This window comes from Pristiophorus japonicus, chromosome 4, assembly GCF_044704955.1.
Source record: "Pristiophorus japonicus isolate sPriJap1 chromosome 4, sPriJap1.hap1, whole genome shotgun sequence".
Classification (NCBI taxonomy): domain Eukaryota; kingdom Metazoa; phylum Chordata; class Chondrichthyes; family Pristiophoridae; genus Pristiophorus; species Pristiophorus japonicus.
Genome location: NC_091980.1, coordinates 41,790,598 through 41,809,366, shown reverse-complemented (window position 1 = coordinate 41,809,366; position 18,769 = coordinate 41,790,598). Strand labels below are relative to the sequence as shown.

General features: G+C 44.6%; 1 protein-coding gene across 2 annotated transcripts in view; it reads right to left on the bottom strand.

The window, feature by feature from the left end:
- shroom1 (shroom family member 1) overlaps positions 1 to 18,769 on the bottom strand; it is a 195,482-nt gene that overhangs the window by 44,349 nt on the left and 132,364 nt on the right. For both annotated transcript variants that reach the window (XM_070877199.1, XM_070877200.1), the window contains 3 exons: positions 14,139 to 16,836; positions 9,027 to 9,094; positions 5,378 to 6,118 (listed from right to left, as the gene is read on the bottom strand). In XM_070877199.1, the coding sequence (XP_070733300.1) occupies positions 5,378 to 6,118; positions 9,027 to 9,094; positions 14,139 to 16,757 (3,428 nt within the window). In that variant the 5' untranslated portion in view covers positions 16,758 to 16,836. The remainder of the gene's footprint in view (positions 1 to 5,377; positions 6,119 to 9,026; positions 9,095 to 14,138; positions 16,837 to 18,769) is intronic.

The window sequence follows — 18,769 nt, the reverse complement described above, 5'->3', positions numbered from 1 at the left end:
ACGAGACCTGGGTGTCATAGTATATCAGTCATTGAAGGTTGGCATGCAGGTACAGCAGGCGGTTAAGAAAGCAAATGGCATGTTGGCCTTCATAGCGAGGGGATTTGAGTACAGGGGCAAGGAGGTGTTACTACAGTTGTACAGGGCCTTGGTGAGGCTACACCTGGAGTATTGTGTACAGTTTTGGTCTCCTAACTTGAGGAAGGACATTCTTGCTATTGAGGGAGTGCAGCGAAGGTTCATCAGACTGATTCCCGGGATGGCGGGACTGACATATCAAGAAAGACTGGATCAACTGGGCTTGTATTCACTGGAGTTCAGAAGAATGAGAGGGGATAAAATTCTGACGGGTTTAGACAGGTTAGATGCAGGAAGAATGTTCCCAATGTTGGGGAAGTCCAGAACCAGGGGTCACAGTCTAAGGATAAGGGGTAAGCCATTTAGGACCAAGATGAGGAGAAACTTCTTCACCCAGAGAGTGGTGAACCTGTGGAATTCTCTACCACAGAAAGTTGTTGAGGCCGATTCACTAAATATATTCAAAAAGGAGTTAGATGTAGTCCTTACTACTAGGGGGATCAAGGGGTATGGCAAGAAAGCAGGAATGGGGTACTGAAGTTGCATGTTCAGCCATGAACTCATTGAATGGCGGTGCAGGCTCGAAGGGCTGAATGGCCTACTCCTGCACCTATTTTCTATGTTTCTATGTTTCTAGATGTTCTTCTATTTTCTCCTTTAGTAGGGATTCCATTATTTTTCCTACCACCGATGTTAAGCTGACTGGTCTATAATTCTCTGGACATTACATAGGATTACATAGGATATACGGCACAGAAACAGGCTATTATTTGGCCCAACCAGTCCATTTATGCTCCACTTGAGTCACATGTTCTATCCCCCTTCTTAAATATAGGTATTATGTTAGCTATCCTCCAGTCCTCTCGAACTACACCTTTATCTAACGAATTATTAAATATGTGTAGTAATGCCTCTGTTATCTCTTCCCTAGTTTCTTTTAAAATGCGTGGATGCAATCCATCTGGACCAGGGGTTTTATCCTCTTGGAGTTTGATTAGTTTATTTAATATATGCCCTCTTTTTATTTTAAATGCTAACGAGGAGCTAATTTCATTACCAATCTCATCATCCAATGTCATATCCACCTGCTCTATCTCCCTGGTCAATACTGAAGCAAAATAATTATTTAATATTTCTGCCAACTCTCTATTGTTACCTGTGGTATTATCCTGTCTATCCCTTAATGGAAACATAGAAACATAGAAATTTACAGCGTAGAAGGAGGCTATTTCGGCCCATCATGTCCGCGCCCATATGGGAATATTCCTATCCCAACGTTCCTTTTTTATTGATTTGGCCGGTAAAATATTTTACTATTTTGTTGTATGTTGCTTGATAATTTAATTTCATAGTTCCTCTTTGTCTTCCTAATTGTTTTTTTGACTTCTTTATTAATCTTTTCATATTCTCCCTTATCATGCACTTCCCTGCTGTCTATGTACTTAATGTATGCCTCTTTTCTTACCCTCAGTTGTTCCCTTATGACATTATTCATCCATGGAGTCTCATTAGTATCTAGTTTTTTCTTTCCTTTTAGCAGAATATACTGTTCCTGCACTCTGTTGAACACCGTTTTAAATGTTTTCCATTGCTGTTCTACATTGTTTTTTGCCAATATTGTTTCCCATTTTATTTTCCCAAGTTCTATTCAGTTCTGTAGACTACATCTAATACTGTGATTGATCTTTTATTCTCTTTTATCTCTATCTATATGGATTCTATTTTTGTCTTACTGATTGCTGCGTCGCTTTTTCTACTGCCATTATGTTATCCCTAATAAGTACAGCTACTCCACCTCCCCATTTTCCCTATCTATCTTTTCTAAATATATTATACCCTGCAATGTTTAATTCCCAGTCCTGATTTTTCTATAGCCACGTCTCAGTAATTCCTACTGTGTATGGTTCCTCACAGCGCATAATTGCCTCCAGCTCCCGTTTTATTACGGACACTGTGTGCAGACAGTTTAGCTTATTTTTAATAGGATTTCCTCTCACTTTATGTTGAACCATCCTTTTAGACTCTTGTTCTATAACTCTATTTATACCCTGGCCATCAATGTCCTCCCTTACTTTATTCTTTCCTATGCTCTCTTTTCCTGTTTAGTTTATATTTAGGCTGGTTAAATTTCTTGTCGATCCCTCCCCCCATTTTACTAGTTTAAAGCCTTTGCCACCTCCCTATTTACCCTTTCCCATCCCAGTTCAGATGGAGCCCGTCTCAATGGTACAGTTTCTTCCTGTCCCAAAACTGGTGCCAGCGATGGAGAGGCACTAGAAAAGGTACAATTGCTACAATTGTACAGGGCCTTGGTGAGACCACAGCTGGAGTGCTGTGCACAGTTTTGGTTTCCTTATCCAAGGAAGGATATACTTGCCATGGAGGCGGTACAACGGAGGTTCACTAGATTGATTCCTGGGATCAGAGGGCTGTCTTATGATGAGAGATTGTGTAGAATGGGCCTCTACTCTCTGGAGTTTAGAAGAATGAGAGATGATCTCATTGAAACATACAAGATTCTGAAGGGGATTAACAAGGTAGATGCTGAGAGGTTGTTTCCCCTGGCTGGAGTGTCCAGAACTAGGGGGCATAGTCTCAGGATAAGGGGCAGGCCATTTAAGGCAGAGATGAGGTGGAATTTCTTCACTCAGAAGGTTGTGAATATTTGAAATTCTCTGCCCCAGACATCTGTGGATGCTGAGTCTTTGAGTGTATTCAAGGCTGAGATCGATAGATTTTTGGAGTCTAGGGGAATCAAGGACTATGGAGATCGGGCGGGAAAGTAGAGTTGAGGTCGATGATCAGCCATGATCTGATTGGCGGAGCAGGCTCAAGGGGCCATAGGACCTACTGCTGCTCCTATTTCTTATGTTTTTACAAAACAGATTGACTAAAAAGATACCAGAACTGAGAAGTTATACATATCAGACTGAGGGGGTTAACTGATAGAATTCTTCAAGATTATGAAAAGGGTTTCATAGGGTAGAAAACGACCTTCTTACCTCTAATATTCTATGATTCTATGATGTTTCAACTAGCAGGGAGACCAGAACTAGGGGCCATAAATATAAGATAGTCACTAATAAATCCAAAAGGGAATTCAAGAGTAACTTCGTTGCCCAGGCAGTGGTTAGAATGTGAACTCACTACCATAGGGAGTAGTTGAGGCGAATAACAGAGATGCATTCAAGGAGAAGCTAGATAAGCAAATGAGAGAGAAAGGAATAGAAGGATATGTTGATGGGGTTAGATGAAGAGGGGTGGGAGTAGGCTTGTGTGGAACATAATCACCAGCATGGCCTGTTTCTGAGCTGTACCTACTTTGTAATACTTCCCACTAAAATCATAGTTGATATTGATTGTTTGGGTTATAAAGAGGGCTACCTGTGCACGTACTGGCAGAGCCACATTGAGAATTCTTGGGGCCTGGGCATCAAGAACATTGGATGTCCATTCTCGCACAATGGCCACCCCCTCCCATGACCAACCCCCACCTCCCCACCCGCAATTGATTAAAACTTTTCAGCAGCACCAGTATCGACATTTGACAAACTGGCACCTTGAGGGTAGCATGTTTCTGATGCCATGCTCACCCCTATGCTGTCTTCATTAACTGTCATTCTCACAGATGAAGCATGAAACATGAGCAGTGAAGGTGACACCAAGGTCCCTGGTTTTCCCAACGCTGGATACACCAATCGGCTGCACATCACAGGCCCGACCAGTCTCCTTAATACCTGTGTCTGGGAGTCTACTCTGGTAACTAAAAAACCTGCAGGCAGCATTGGTTAAAAAAACCAGCAGGCAGTGCTGGTTAATAAAACCAGCAGGCAGCACTGATTAATAAAACCAGCAGGCAGCATTGGTTATTAAAACCAGCAGGCAACACTGGTTAATAAAACCAGCAGGCAGCACTGATTAATAAAACCAGCAGGCAGCATTGGTTATTAAAACCAGCAGGCAACACTGGTTAATAAAACCAGCAGGCAGCATTGGTTAATAAAACCAGCAGGGAGCATTGGTTAATAAAACCAGCAGGGAGCATTGGTTTATAAAACCAGCAGGCAGCACTGATTAATAAAACCAGCAGGCAACATTGGTTAATAAAACCAGCAGGCAGCATTGGTTAATAAAACCAGCAGGCAGCGTTAGTTAAGGTTGAGCTGTGTATACTAGACCCCTGGTGGGGGCCCCATATTTAGATGGGCCCCAAAAACCCATGCGTTAATGCTCCCTTGCTTACTGGTGTTTTCAGGCTTTCCGTGCTCTTGTGTTTTATGCTTTCAAGCTGCTCGAACAAGACATTTTATTTAGAATTCTTCCTTCAGTGTTGTCATGAAGTTCCTCTGCACAGGTTCAAAGAGATTACGTGCATGATAACCAGAGCCATGTCCCAAAGCTTAGTGCCAATCCCAAAGTCAAGGACACCTTTGGATATATTCATTGGGGCTGTCTTGTCCCTAATACTGGGGTTTACATTTTTAGCTAAAATTTTTGAAATACCTTCACTGCATTGTAACTCTGACCGAGATATATTGAAACATTTAGGGCAGAAAGTTCGGTACCGCCATGAGGGAGGTAACAGCCGTGAGGCGGGAGTTCCTGCGCCAGGCGCGGAAGTCCCGCCCGCAACCTATATTGAGCTTACCGCCCCCAACGAGAACTACAGCGCTAAATCTCGCGCTGCAGTTCCTGTTGGGGATGGGACCGGGGCACAAAAAGGTGCAAAGTTTCCAGCACTACGCGGTGGGAGGCCTAGCGCTGTTCGGAAGACAGGGCCCTGCCCTTCCATTAAATGGGTGGGCCAAGCTGCCGACTCTGCAGGAGTGAAACGGTCGACCATCGCTGGACCATCAGGGAGCGGGTTGCCATGGCAACAGCCTGACACACAAGCGGAATGCCGGGCTACAAAATCGTGGCATGGACCCCACGATCTACAATCAAGAAGGCCGTGCAAGTCGGCCATTTTAAAATATTTGACTGCCTCACCTCCCCTTTCATTGTCACCCCGCGATCAGCCGACAGCCAGCAGGCCTGGGGTGGAATATTGCAGGAGTGGGTAGCAGCGCTGCGCCTGGGTGAAACGTTGTTTGCGCCCCGTTAGTGCTCCCTGGGGAGGCGCTGACTGGAGGCGCAAACAACCCGAATTCTTCCCCCTTAACCTTTTACTACTGGTGCTGTTCGCTTATGTAACATAAATATCTGGATATTAAAAAGGTGCCATACTCCATAGGAATACTAGTTTACAAAGAATAGTAAGAATTTACTTTGAACCAAAAATGTGTTGTTGCTTCCTTACCTGGTCGTTTGCTCAATCACTTTGATTTCTTTGTTTGTTGATATTTCCATGGCCGAAGATTCAAACGTTTTTGACGGATGATGTGTGAGGTCGAATCGAACAGAAGCGTTTTCAGAAGCTAAGCAAAGATCCATCTCACTGTTTTCTGATATTATAGAGGAATCCTCAAGAAACACATCATCTTCCCGGCCAGACAGGGAGGAAAGGGAATACGTCCGATCTCCTGACTTCCTGAGTGGCGGCGGCACCGTGGAATGTGGAGATGGGGATCTCAGAGAAGGAGGTTCTGCACCAAAGGAACGTGTATGTGCCTTGGTCATGTTGGATCCTCTCTCAAACACACTGACAGCTGAAACCTGGTTGGTTCCTGTCTTAATAATGTTTTCCCTCTTTAATTTAATCCAGTTTTGTTTGGAAAAAGGCAATCTTGGTGGTGGTGGGGGTCCCCTTTTTATTGTCAGTGCTGTGTTATTCTGTTCAGTTTGAGTTCCACTGGCTCTTCCTTGAAATCCCAAAGTGCCAGTTTCAGATACTGGTTCACCATCAGTCACTGAGTGGTGGAGCTGGTCAGAACTTCTGCTCAATAGTCTGGGACTCCTCACTACAGATGATTCCAACTCATCCAAGGACTTTCCTCTTTCAAATTTGCGTTTGTTGGGTGTCATGTTATCACACTCGTTTTCACGGCATTTTGCATAAGAAATTGGTTTAGTTATAGCATTAATTTTAGGAATAATATGCCTGAAAAAAGAACATTTCAAATTGACATGATTTTGGACTCTGAATGCAGAATTAGGGCACACAAAACACAAAATTAACAAGTTTTAAGCAAAACAGATTAGAAGAATTTCCCATCCCACTCCCCACAAAGAGTAGTGAAAATGTGGAAAAAACTCCAGCTAAAGTAGTTAATAATCAGTCCTTTAACATCTCCAAAAAGAGCTGGAAGACTAACTGACTAGGATTAATTGTGATATATAAAAATAATTACAAGAGGATCAAATACTACTTGGAACATGATGATCCAATTAAAATGACCCACATCATGAATCTAACAGGGATGTGTCAAGACAATGGAGAGTGCACAGCGTCCTCTGGTGGTGAATTAGTGCATTTCACTAGATTCTCTTCTGAACTTGGGTTCCTTTACTGCAGAGAAGGAAGACCATTTGGCACATCTTAGATTTTCCAACCAGAAAGGCTACATTTCTCCCACTGCAGCAACCAACTGTTTCTCAAACAACTCCTGGTTCCCCTGCCCCACCCGCCCCACGATTCTATCCAGGAGACCATTCCATGTGTTGATCACTTTTCTGTGCAAAGAACCTCCAATTTGCCTTTTACTGGTTTGAACCTCTTATCCTAACCTCACAGTTTTATTTTAAATAATGTTAAGGACTGGTTTTTTCCATTCCCTTAACTATTCCTGTATACCTCAACAAGATCACACCCAGGGGCCAAAACTGCCCCCCTCTATAAGCTCCATTACCTCTAAGAGGCAGGAATGGAGTGAAGAGGCCTTACCGGGGGCAGACGGATGGGCTGACCCGACTGAAACTGCCCACAGGAACAGGAGCGGCGGGAACATGTTACTGCACTACCCGTTTTCCCGCCGCGTCGGACACACGCCGACCCCTTACCGGCCAGTGGTGACCCTCTTTCCGAACCCAGCGCAGAATTGCCCTGAGGGCGCGGCACCGCCGGTTCGTGCCACTGACAGCTTTCCCCGGCGGGTGTGGCTGGGCGGCGCGCCCGCTCTTAAAGGGGAGGTCGCGCTGCCGGCGACTTCATCTTATTTTTTTGTCGGCCGACTGCCAAGTCAGGTCGACAATTATGCCTACCGGTTCGATCGGGCCGCCAACAGGCAGCCTGGAACCCCATCTTGGGTGCCAGGCCGCTGACCCAGCCAAATCCCTCGCTGGTGGTCCAATGTTTTCCACTAACATGGCTGCAGAGTTCGCAGCGGCCCTCCCCTTTAACTGAAGAGGAGGAACGTTATGGTGCATCAGCGCGGCGCTGATGACTTGGAGCGACGGCTGTTCCGACCCGCCGTACTTCCGCCCTTCTCCCGACACCAACATCGCTCCGACCGGAGACAAGAAACAAAGCGCTGAAAATCGGCGGATTGTCTGCCCCATAAATTGGGGCAGATGGAACACTTAAAAATCGGTAGGTGTGCCCTGTTTTGGGCGGAGGGCAATTTCGGCACCCCCAGTCTTTCTTCATAACTCTCCAATCTTTGACCCTCGGGATCAACTTCTTGGCTCTTCTCTCCACTGCCTCAAGCATTTGAACATTTTCCTAATTTCTCAACAGAACTCAAAGTGCAATCTGAACAAAGCACTGTACAGTTTGCTTATAATCTCCTCGAACTTGTATTTATGGATCATCAAAATCAGTTTTTACCGATTTCCACCAATAAATTTCCAAATGTTTTTCAGGAGATGAATTGGTAAAAATGAATTTCCTCCTGAATTTGAGTTAACCCCTGCCCCCCGCGCCGCCCCCCCCCCCAAAATTCCCATTGTTTCCTACCAAAAATCTGGTCTGCAGATGCATGAAGAAGTCCCTTCAGAAAGACTCTATAGCTGTCCCCAATGCCCCCCTTTGTAATGGCCCAAGATACAGCAGTAGTCTGCTGAATGGCTTTGGATTTTTGGGCCTAGAATAAACCACTAAATCACACAGATGTCATTGTATGATCTGTCTGCAGTCACTGCCTTAATAGGTTATAATCTTGTTGGAATATTAATTATTGATATTTTCACCTTGTATCCATCATACAATGAGAATGATGGCTGGTTATTCAAACCGTCCCTGTTATACCAATACCTCATATGTTATTTGAATTGTAGTCTATTTCCAGACTAATAAGCGGTGTAAGGAGATACCATTTTCAATTAAAAAGTGTTTGACAAGCTGTTTTCCATCAGCACATGGCGATGTAAAATCACATCAAAACAACTTACCGCATCACTGCTCATAACGTACCTTGGCTCTTCAACACCTTGCTCTCCCCAACACCGGGATAGCATTTCCACTTCCTGCCCAATGATTATATTGTTGGATCTCGACGAGGTGGAGGTGGAAATCAACTTGGGGATGATCACCATTGCGTGTACGCCTGCTCACTGCTTTCTGCAGGCTGGTTCCACCAGTACACACTGTGGCCATCCACGAGACATAAAATGAGGCAATCAAGGCCTCTGGAATAGTTCCTGCCATTTGCAGTGCAACAGTGGTCACATGATCCACCTATTAGGTCCTAGAGGTCACCGGTGGGGGGTAGGGGGAGGGAGGCAGTGGGACAAAACTGGAAGAGGGGCCTGTGTAAGTACTCTCAGAGTGCTGCCATGCACATGCACCAGCAAGAACATATGCAATTTAAAAATGTTACAACTTTTCCTTGTATCAGCAATGCTCTGGCTGCCTTCTCCTTGTCGCTATGGCAGGGTCTCGGGGGGGACCTGTTCCATCACAATTCCCTAACCGAGGCTACAGAGCTGCCTCCCACATGGCAAACATCCTGAGGCTGGAAATATGCCGGGGTCAGGAGGGCATCCCCGGGGCAGCAGGAAGTGCACACTCATCTGAGTTCTGTTGACGCAGTGTTGGAGCTTAAAGCCCAGGGTACCGGTTTGCCACTCACCTGGAAGAGTTGTTGCCTTTACCCATTTGCCTCGAAGATTCTAAGTTCAGACCGGGGCCTGAATCCTTCTGCAACAGTAAAAAATACTTTTTTTAAACACCTGACGTACTCCCTGATTGTTCGATTTCAATTCAATGCATTTTAAAAGACATACGTTAAACTTGGGATCCTGGTCAGGCAGTACTATGCACAGTTCTGGTCTCCATATTATAAATAGGACATAGAAGCACTGGGGAAAGTGCAAAAAAGATTTACAAGGATGGTACCAGAATTCAGAGATTACCGCTATCGGGAAAGATTGAACAGGTTGGAGCTTTTTTCTTTAGAAAAGAGAAAACTTGTGGTAACCTGATAGAGGTCTTTAAAATTGTGAATGGATTTGACAGGGTAGTTGTGGAGAGAATATTTCCACTTGTGGGAGAATCCAAAATTAGGGGCCATAAATACAAGGAAATCCAAAAGGAAAATAAGGAGAAATTCCTTTACTCAGAGACTGGTTAGAATGAGGAACTTGCTACCACAGGAAGTGGTTGAGGCAAATAGCTTAGATGCTTTCAAAAGGAAACTAGATGAGTAGATGAGGGAAATAGAAAGATATGTTGAAAGGCTGAAATGAGATCGATAGAATGGGAGCAGACTTGTGTGGAGTACAAACACTAGCACAGATTAGTTGGGCCGAGAGGCCTATTTCTGTGCTGTATATTTACTGTATATTCTATGTAATGCTGTTGCCATGGTAAAAGTGTCATCAAGCTTTCACACAAAAGGACTGTAACAACATCTGCAATCCTTAACAAACCATGCAACCAACATGTGTGCTGCTAATTCTTTTCAAACTCAGATTTTATTATGGTTAAAAATGAAAATGCAAAAATAGTTTTGCAAGAGAGACAGCATTAGCTATAGTCCGTCCCACAGTTAAGAACATAAGAACATAAGATATAGGAACAGGAGTAGGCCATTCGGCCCATTGAGCCTACTCCGCCAATCAATAAGATCATGGCTGAGCAGATCATGAACTCAGTTCCACCCCCGCCCGCTCCTCATAATCCTTTACTCCCTTATCGCTCAAAAATGTGTCTATTTCTGCCTTAAGTATATTCCAGCCTTCACAGCTCTCTGGGGCAGAGAACTCCATAGATTTACAATCCTCTGAGAGAAGAAATTCCTCCTCCTCTCAGTTTTAAATGGACGGCCCTTTATTCTGGAACTGGGCTCTATTTTGGCCATGACTTGCTCCAATTTTTTTAGTTGAGATTTTTTTTCAAAAGGGGGCGTTCCCAGCCAATTACGCCAGTTTTGGCCATTTATGCCACTTTGGCCAGCTAAAACTTACTCCAAATCGATTTAGGTCAGCGTATGTGGCCAGCTCTGAAAACCTTGCAGGCAGTTAAGAAATCGGCGCAGGTTAGTACATTTAAAGCATCAAGACTTACAAAGCACTAAACAAAGCACAAAAATAAGCATTCAATAACAAATAAAAAATACAAGGAAGCTGAGAGGATCTGCACCAAAACTTACGAAGCACTAAACAAAGCCCAAAAAGTAATAAGCAATTAATTAACAAGTAAAAAATAGAAGGAAGCAGAGAAGACCTGCACCTAAAGCACCACGACTTACAAAGCACTAAACACGGTACAAAAAGTAATAAGCATTCAATAAAAAATAAAGAACTGAAGTAAATAATTCAATTCGCAAATAAAGAACTGAAGTAAATCCTACCTTCAACTAAACTCGGCAGCGGCCGGCCCATGCGGGATGCCATTCGGCCTGGGATAGGGGCGGCAAGATGCACACCGGGAAGCTAGGCTCAATGCGGCATCTGTGAACGGGGGAGGGAGGGAGAGGCTGAAAGCGGCATGGGTGAAGGGGTGGGGGGCGGGGAGGGAGAGGCTGAACACGGCATTGATGAAGGGGTGGGGGGGGGAACGGTGGGGAGAGAGATCCACAGCGGCATCGGTGAAGGGGGGGGGGGGAGAAAGATCTACAGCGGGAGACTATTCGGCCAGGGATAGGGGTGGCGAACATTGGGTCGTCCCTTCGGCCAATGATAGGGGCGGCGAACATCGGGTCTCACAGCCTGCAGGATGTGCTGGGAGGGCGAGGAGCATGTGCGTAGACTGCGCACGCGGACAGCTGCCGGCACTGTTTTCAGTGCAGGGCTGTAGCTCTGCCCCCCACTCCATTATATGCCGTGTCAGGACCTGGGACACTCGGCAGAGCGGCCAGGATGCGGGCACATTTTTTCCAGTGCACAAAGTCGACGCATCTCGGGTGAGTGCGCCGAAAAAAGTGGAAAATCGAGCCCAATGTCCCCTAGTTTTAGTTTCCCCTATGAGTGGAAATATCCTCTCTGCACCCACCTTGTTGAGTCCTCTCATTACCTTATATGTTTCAATAAAATCACCTCTCATTCTTCTGAACTCCAATGTGTATAGGCCCAACCTACTCAACCTATCTTCATATCTTCATAAGTCAACCCCCTCATCTCTGGAATCAATCTAATAAACCTTTTCTGAACAGCCTCCAATGCAAGTATAATCTTCCTTAAATATGGAGACCAAAACGGTACGCAGTACTCCAGATGTGGCCTCACTAATACCCTGTACAGTTGTAGCAGTACTTCTCTACTTTTATACTCTATCCCCCTTGCAATAAAGGCCAACATTCCATTTGCCTTCCTAATTAATTGCTCTACCTGCATACTCACTTCTTGTGTTTCCTGTACAAGGACCCCCAGGTTCCTCTGTACTGCAACACTTTGCAATTTTTCTCCATTTAAATTATAATTTGCTTTTCTATTTTTACAGCCAAAGTGGATAAGCTCACATTTTCCCACATTATACTCCATCTGCCAGATTTTTGCCCACTCACTTAGCCTCTCTATATCCCTCTGCAGATTTTTGTGTCCTCACAATTTGCTTTCCCACCCATCTTTGTATCATCAGCAAACTTGGTTACATTACACTCGGTCTCTTCATCCAAGTCATTAATATAGATTGTAAATAGTTGAGGACCTAACACTGATCCCTGCTACACCCCACTAGACACTGTTTGCCAACCGGAAATTGAACCATTTAACAATACTCTCTTTTCTGTTAGTTAGCCAATCCTCTATCCATGCTAATATATTACCCCCAACCCCGTGAACTTTTATCTTGTACAGTAACCTTTTATGTGGCACCTTATCGAATGCCTTTTGGAAATCCAAATACACCATATCCACTGGTTCCCCCTTATCCACCCTGCTTGTTACATCCTCAAAGAACTCCAGCAAATTTGTCAAACATGTTTTCCCTTTCATAAAACCATGCTGGCTCTGCTTGATTGAATTATGCTTTTCCAAATATCCCACTACTGCTTCTTTAATAATGGACTCCAGCATTTTCTCAATGATGTTAGGCTAACTGATCTATTGTTTCCGGCTTTTTGTCTGCCTCCTTTTTTAAATAGGGGCGTTATATTTACAGTTTTCCAATCCGCTGCGATCGTCCCAGAATCCAGGGAATTTTGGTAGATTACAACCAATGCATCCACTATCTCTGCAGTCACCTCTTTTAAGATCCTAGGATGTAAGTCATCAAGTCCAGGGGACTTGTCCATCTTTAGTCCCATTATTTTACCGAGTACTACTTCATTAGTGATTGTGATTGTATTATGTTCCTCTGTCCCTATAGCCCCTTGATTATCCATTATTGGGATGTTTTTAGTGTCTTCTACCGTGAAGACCGATACAAAATATTTGATCAATGTCTCTGCTGTTTCCCTGTTCTCCATTATTAATTCCCCAGTCTCATCCTCTTGGGGACCAACATTTACTTTAGCCACTCTTTTCCTTTTTATGTACCTGTAGAAACTCTTACTATCTGTTTTTATATTTCATGCTAGTTTACTTTCATAATCTATCTTCTCTCTCTTTATCATTTTTTTAGTCGTTCTTTGCTGGCTTTTAAAAGTTTCCCAAACCTCTGGCCTCCCACTAGTCTTGACCACATTATATGCCCTTGTTTTCAATTTGATACCTTCCCTTATTTCCTTAGTTAGCCACGGATGATTATCCCTTCTCTTACAGTCTTTCCTTCTCATTGGTATATATTTTTGTTGCGAGTTATGAAATATCTCTTTAAATGTTTGCCACTGCTCATCAATTGTCCCATACTTTAATCTATTTTCCCAGTCCACTTAGCCAACTCTGCCCTCATATCTTTGTAGTCTCCTTTATTTAAACTTGGGACCCTGGTTTGAGAACCAACTTTCTTACCCTCCAACTGAATTTGAAATTCAACCATGTTATGGTCACTCATTCCCAGTGGATCCTTTACTACAAGATCATTTATTAATCCTGTCTCATTACACAGTACCGGATCTAAGATAACCTGCTCTCTGATTGGTTCCACAACGTACTGTTCAAGGAAACTATCCCGGATACTCTCTATGAACTCTTCCTCAAGGCTACCCTGGCCAATTTGCTTTGTCCAATCAACATCAAACTTAAAATCGCCAATGATTATTGCCGTTCCTTTATTACAAGCCTCCCTTATTTCTTGATTTATACTCCGTCCAACTGTGTAGCTACTGGTAGGGGGCCTATAGACTACACCCACCGGCAACTTTTCCCTCTTATTATTCCTTATCTCCACCCAAATTGATTCAACATCTTGAACCTCTGAGCCAATATCGTTTCTCACCAACACGCGGATCCCATCCTTTATTAACTGCTGCCCCACCTCCTTTTCCGTTCTGTCTGTCCTTCCGAATTGTCAACTACCCCATAATATTTAGTTCCCAGTCTTGGTCACCTTGCAACCACGTCTCTGTAATGGCTATCAGTTAACCTGGTGTCTCGGCAACAGAAGCTTTTGGACCACGAGATTCCCGATTGTTTTAGTTACAGAATATTTCCAAAATCTCAATTTCTATATTCCAATCACTTTACAATCCTCAGCCACTGTTGCAAAAAGCTCTCACTGTTTTCACACCCAATCCTCTGCTTCTGACTCTCATCCCTGTTCACATCATATAGGCCTGGAACCACAGGTGCCAGCCCACAGCAAACCAGCAAAGACAAAATGAGAATGATTCCACCACAGCTAACTTACTTTGGATACATACCTGTGGCGGTGACGGAGATGACTTCGATCTCGCACGCCCACTGAAATGAACAGATTCCAGTTGATCCAGCAAATTATCAGTGGAGGCACACTTTCCAAAAATGCTAACATTATCTATCCGCTTTTGAAAGTGTTGAATCTCAAATGGCTGGCTTAATAGGCACGTGGGAGATATTTTGCTGCAGCCGGTTGGGACTGCCGAGGAATTATCAAAAGGCTCCCACAGTATCTCTGCAGACTTGTGTCGAGATATGTTCTGTCCTTTGGCAGGGTTAAAGCCGGAACATGGATTGCAACTCCACTCTGAAAACCTCCTGTGCTGTATAGACTTTGCCATTTGCCTTTGATCACAAATGAGTTCTGTGCCACCGGGTCGCTGACTTCTCTTGCGGTCCATGTATTCAACCAAAGCCTCATGCTGAATCTGCTTTAACCCCAACTGCGACGCATTTGCTGGTGAGGTAGCCGTTTCAAACAGTTGTCGCCTTGAAGCTACAAAACTCCTCTCGCCGTGCGTGTTGGGGAAGTTGAAGGTCTTTTCCTGCTCCCACGAGGGAGTGCATTTCCTTGGACTACTCAGCACACCCAACTGATTGATTTTTTCAGGTTCTGAATAATAAATTTTTTTCTCCTGCAATGTCAGTTTTTTCCTGCTGCCTATACGAGTGGCCTGGTGCTGGGCGGCCAGAGGTTTGATTCGTAAGGCCTCATGTAATACTTGTGATGATGGGGACGTGGTTGTTGAATCATCTGGGCTGTGGCTCGGGTCGGATAAAGAAACTGTTCGAAAATGTGTAATGCTTGGCCTCATGTTGGGCTTCTGCTTAGCTCGGTTTGGCCAACTAAGCTGGAGGTCTCTGCGTTTAAAAGAGGTCTCCCTCAGGACCTTCGTCTGTGCATGCTTTACTTGGTTTCTATAAGCAGTTTGAGAAGAATCAATCGATGAGCCGGAGGTGTCTGCGGATTCTTCATTCAATTGGTTGAGTTCAATAGATTCATCCAAGAGCTGTGAAGAACTCTTGCACTTTCGCAGCTGTGTCATTTTGTTCTGGAACCCCCTGTGTAGGCCCCGGTTTCCTTCTCTCAGTCTCTGCAACTCCTTTGGCCCCTCGGAGAGACGCCTTTTCTGTTTAGCATTCACTGCTGCATTTTTTTCAGCATTCATGCTTTCGAAGGCAAGGCGATGCAACATTGGAGTATTTTCAGCAGTGATCACGCTGTCAGTAGTTGACTCTCTTGCTGGCCTTGATAAGTGGTTCTCGAGAACACTGTAGTTATTTCTTGCATCTGAACGTGGAATGAATCGATGCCCTACACTATCTGTGTTATTCCTCATTTGCCGTTCGTTTCCATACTTGCTCTGCTTGGCTACCACTGTAGGATGTGGTTTAGGGTTGTGAGAAATTTCACTTGGTCCACAGTAGAAGACTTGGCAGCTGCTGGTGTTGTTATGCCCTTTAAATCCAAGTTCTCCACTCATAGGTTGGAAATCCAGACCAGGTGACTGAAGTACAAAATGTCTGTTATTTGCTACATTCAAAGATTCTTGTCTATCTTTGCAATCTCTAACTACATGAAGTTTATAATCTACCTCAGATTTTTGTGGTTCTGTGATGTGCTCTGGGCCCTTTGCCTGGATAGGGCCCGAAAAGCTGTCTGCAGGCCTGGACTCCCTTGTAGATGTATGTGTGTATGTGCTTGTGACGTAAAAATATGGTGCTGTTTTCTGGCTGCTTTCATTCGAACCACTAAGAATTCTTACAGGTGGCAGCTCATGGCGCTGTAGGCTGACGGGAAGTGGTTTATTTCCGTGTGCTAATGGAAGATTGTAGATTTGTTTCTGTGATTCTACACAGTCGAGTGTGACATCAGAGCTGTGATGGACAAAGGAAGGAGATGAGTCAGCTGAGTTGTTCTGAGGTGCCTTCTCACCCCTTTTGGAAGTAAAATTATCTGCGCCTTCAAGTGAGTGACTGTGTTTCTCTGGCACAAAACCAGTAACCTTTAAAGTAGGTCTCAACCAGGGAGTCTCGGAATACGTTTGTCCAAGATTAGAAGGCTGTCTATCAAGGATCAGGTTTGTTGCCTCTCTCGATTGGTGATTAATTTCAATAGGCATCCCCTGTGTCTTGCTCTCAGTTGATGACCTCTCAGTCACATTCTGTGGGTATGGCCCATCATAGCTGTAATAGTTGCCAAGACCATCATGCTGCCTGGTAACTAGGAAACTATCAGAGCGTGTTGGTGGGGGAGGTGGGTTTGACCAATTATACTTCCCATCCTGACCATTGCTATTGTAGTTTTCCATTGATGGGAACACGGGTCTTGCTTCAGTGTCCATAACACCAGCATCACAGACTACTGATGTAGGCTTTGTGTCAGTATATTGCAGTGCCTCTGAATCAGGACCCTGGTAGAAAACCTTCCCTGACTGCCAGGGACTTTCACTGCAGTGAGCTAGGGACAGGTGCTCTGGAGCATTGAAAGAAGTAGAGAACGAGCTGTAACCAGAGTCCCCTTTGCCACGATGGTGGCTGAACTGGTCAGTGTAACCGGTGAGCCTGTCAGGAGAGAAGCGACTTGTGGAATAGGCACTTGTTGTCTGATCCAATCTGTCCATGCTTCAACTGATGATCTGCGATCTGATCTTCATCTTTTCCAAATAAGGAGTCGTCTGCTTGCTTTGGGCAAAACAATTTCTGAAAGCAGATTAATTGCAGTTAAAGCACTGACGACTGGAGCAAAGAAAGAACTTGCATAACCCTATCATAATGTTAGGACATCCCAAAGTGCTTCTAATGCTGTTATCATGTTGGAAAATGCAGCAGCCAATTTTGCAGGCAGCACGGTCCCACAGACAGCAAATGAGAGTAATGACCAATCAGTCTGCTGTTAGTAGCATAGGTTGAAGGAGGACGGTTGTCCAGGATAAGAAGGGGGAGGAAGAAAATGTTGGCTTAAAAAGGACCTCCCCTGCTTGCCATCGTATATGGGGGATGATATATGGTGCAGGGAGAACAGACTTATTTTCTCTCTACAGTCAGTTGTATAGGCCAGGCATCTTTCCTTAGCCGAAGGAGCAAATTAGTTGCCTGGGTCAGCACCACTCAGAAACCAACTACTAATTTGAAATAAATGAAGGAAAAATGTACGGAAAAAAGAAAAAATTCGCAGATTCTTGTTTTATCATTCAGTTCACTGTGCATTACATTTTATTTCCCCCTATCAATTTACTGTTTCCTCCTCCATTCTTTTAGGCCTCTCTTTTGTGAACCCCCCTGCCCCCCCCCACCCTCCAATGTAAAGTCAGGAAACGATCCGGCTCACACTGCAGGAAGAAGCAATGGATCTAAATCCACATGCAATCACTCCAGTCTTAAAACAATAATTAGATAACAATAAAAAATTTAAAAATTGCCATATTTTGTAATGTCAGTAGCGAGTGCTAGAATTACAACAACAACTTGTATTTATATCGCGCCTTTAACGTAGTGAAACGTCCCAAGGCGCTTCACAGGAGTATTATAAGAGGAACATTTGACACCGAGCCACATAAGTAGAAATTAGCGCAGGTCTTGTTCAAAGAGGTATGTTTATAAGGAGCATCTTGAAGGAGGAAAGAGAGGTAGAGAGGTTTAGGCAGGGAGTTCCAGAGCTTGAGGCTGAGGCGACAGAAGGCACAGCCACCAATTGTTGAGCGATTATAATCAGGGATGCTCAACAGGGAAGAATTAGAGGAGTACAGACATCTCGGGGGGTTGCCAGGCTGAAGGAGATTACAGGGATAGGGAGGGGCAAGGCCATGGAGGGATTTAAAAGTAAGGATGAGAATTTTGACATCGAGACGTTGCTTAACTGGAAGCTAATGTATGTACAGCAGGCACTGGAGAAGTACCACCAACACTGCCTCCACAAAATCCTGCAAATTCATTGGCAGGATAGGCGCACCAATGTCAGTGGTCTCTCTCAGGCCAACATCCTAAGCATCGAGGCATTGACCACGCTCGATCAGCTCCGATGAATGGGCCACATTGTCCGCAAGACCGATACAAGACTCCCGAAACAAGCACTCTACTCAGAGCTACTTCATGGCAAGCGAGTCCCAGGAGGTCAGAGAAAACTGTCAAGGACACCCTCAAAGCCTCCTTGAAAAAAATTTAATGTCCCCACCGACTCTTGGGAATCCCTGGCCCAAGACCGCTCAAAGTGGAGGAGAAGCATCCGAGAAGTTGCCAAACACTTCGAGTCTCTTCATCGGGAGCACGCGGAAGCCAAGTACAAACAACGGAAGGAGCGTATGATAAATCAAGCACCCCACCCACCCGTCCCTCCAACCACCATCTGCCCCATCTGTGACAGAGACTGTAGATCCAGCATTGGTCTCATCAGTTATCTTTGAACTTATTTTAGTGTGGAAGCAAGTCATCCTCGACTCCAGGGGACTACCTAAGAAGAAGGATGGGTGAGCGGGACTTGGTTTGAGTTAGGTCACGGGCAGCCGAGTTTAGAATCACCTCCAGTTTATGTAGGGTCTTGAGGAGGAGAGGCCCCTGTTAGAAGGAAATTCGGGCTGGAAGTTTTTTTGATTCGGCCAGATCTACTCAAGAAGGGTCGCAGATCAAACCTAACTTC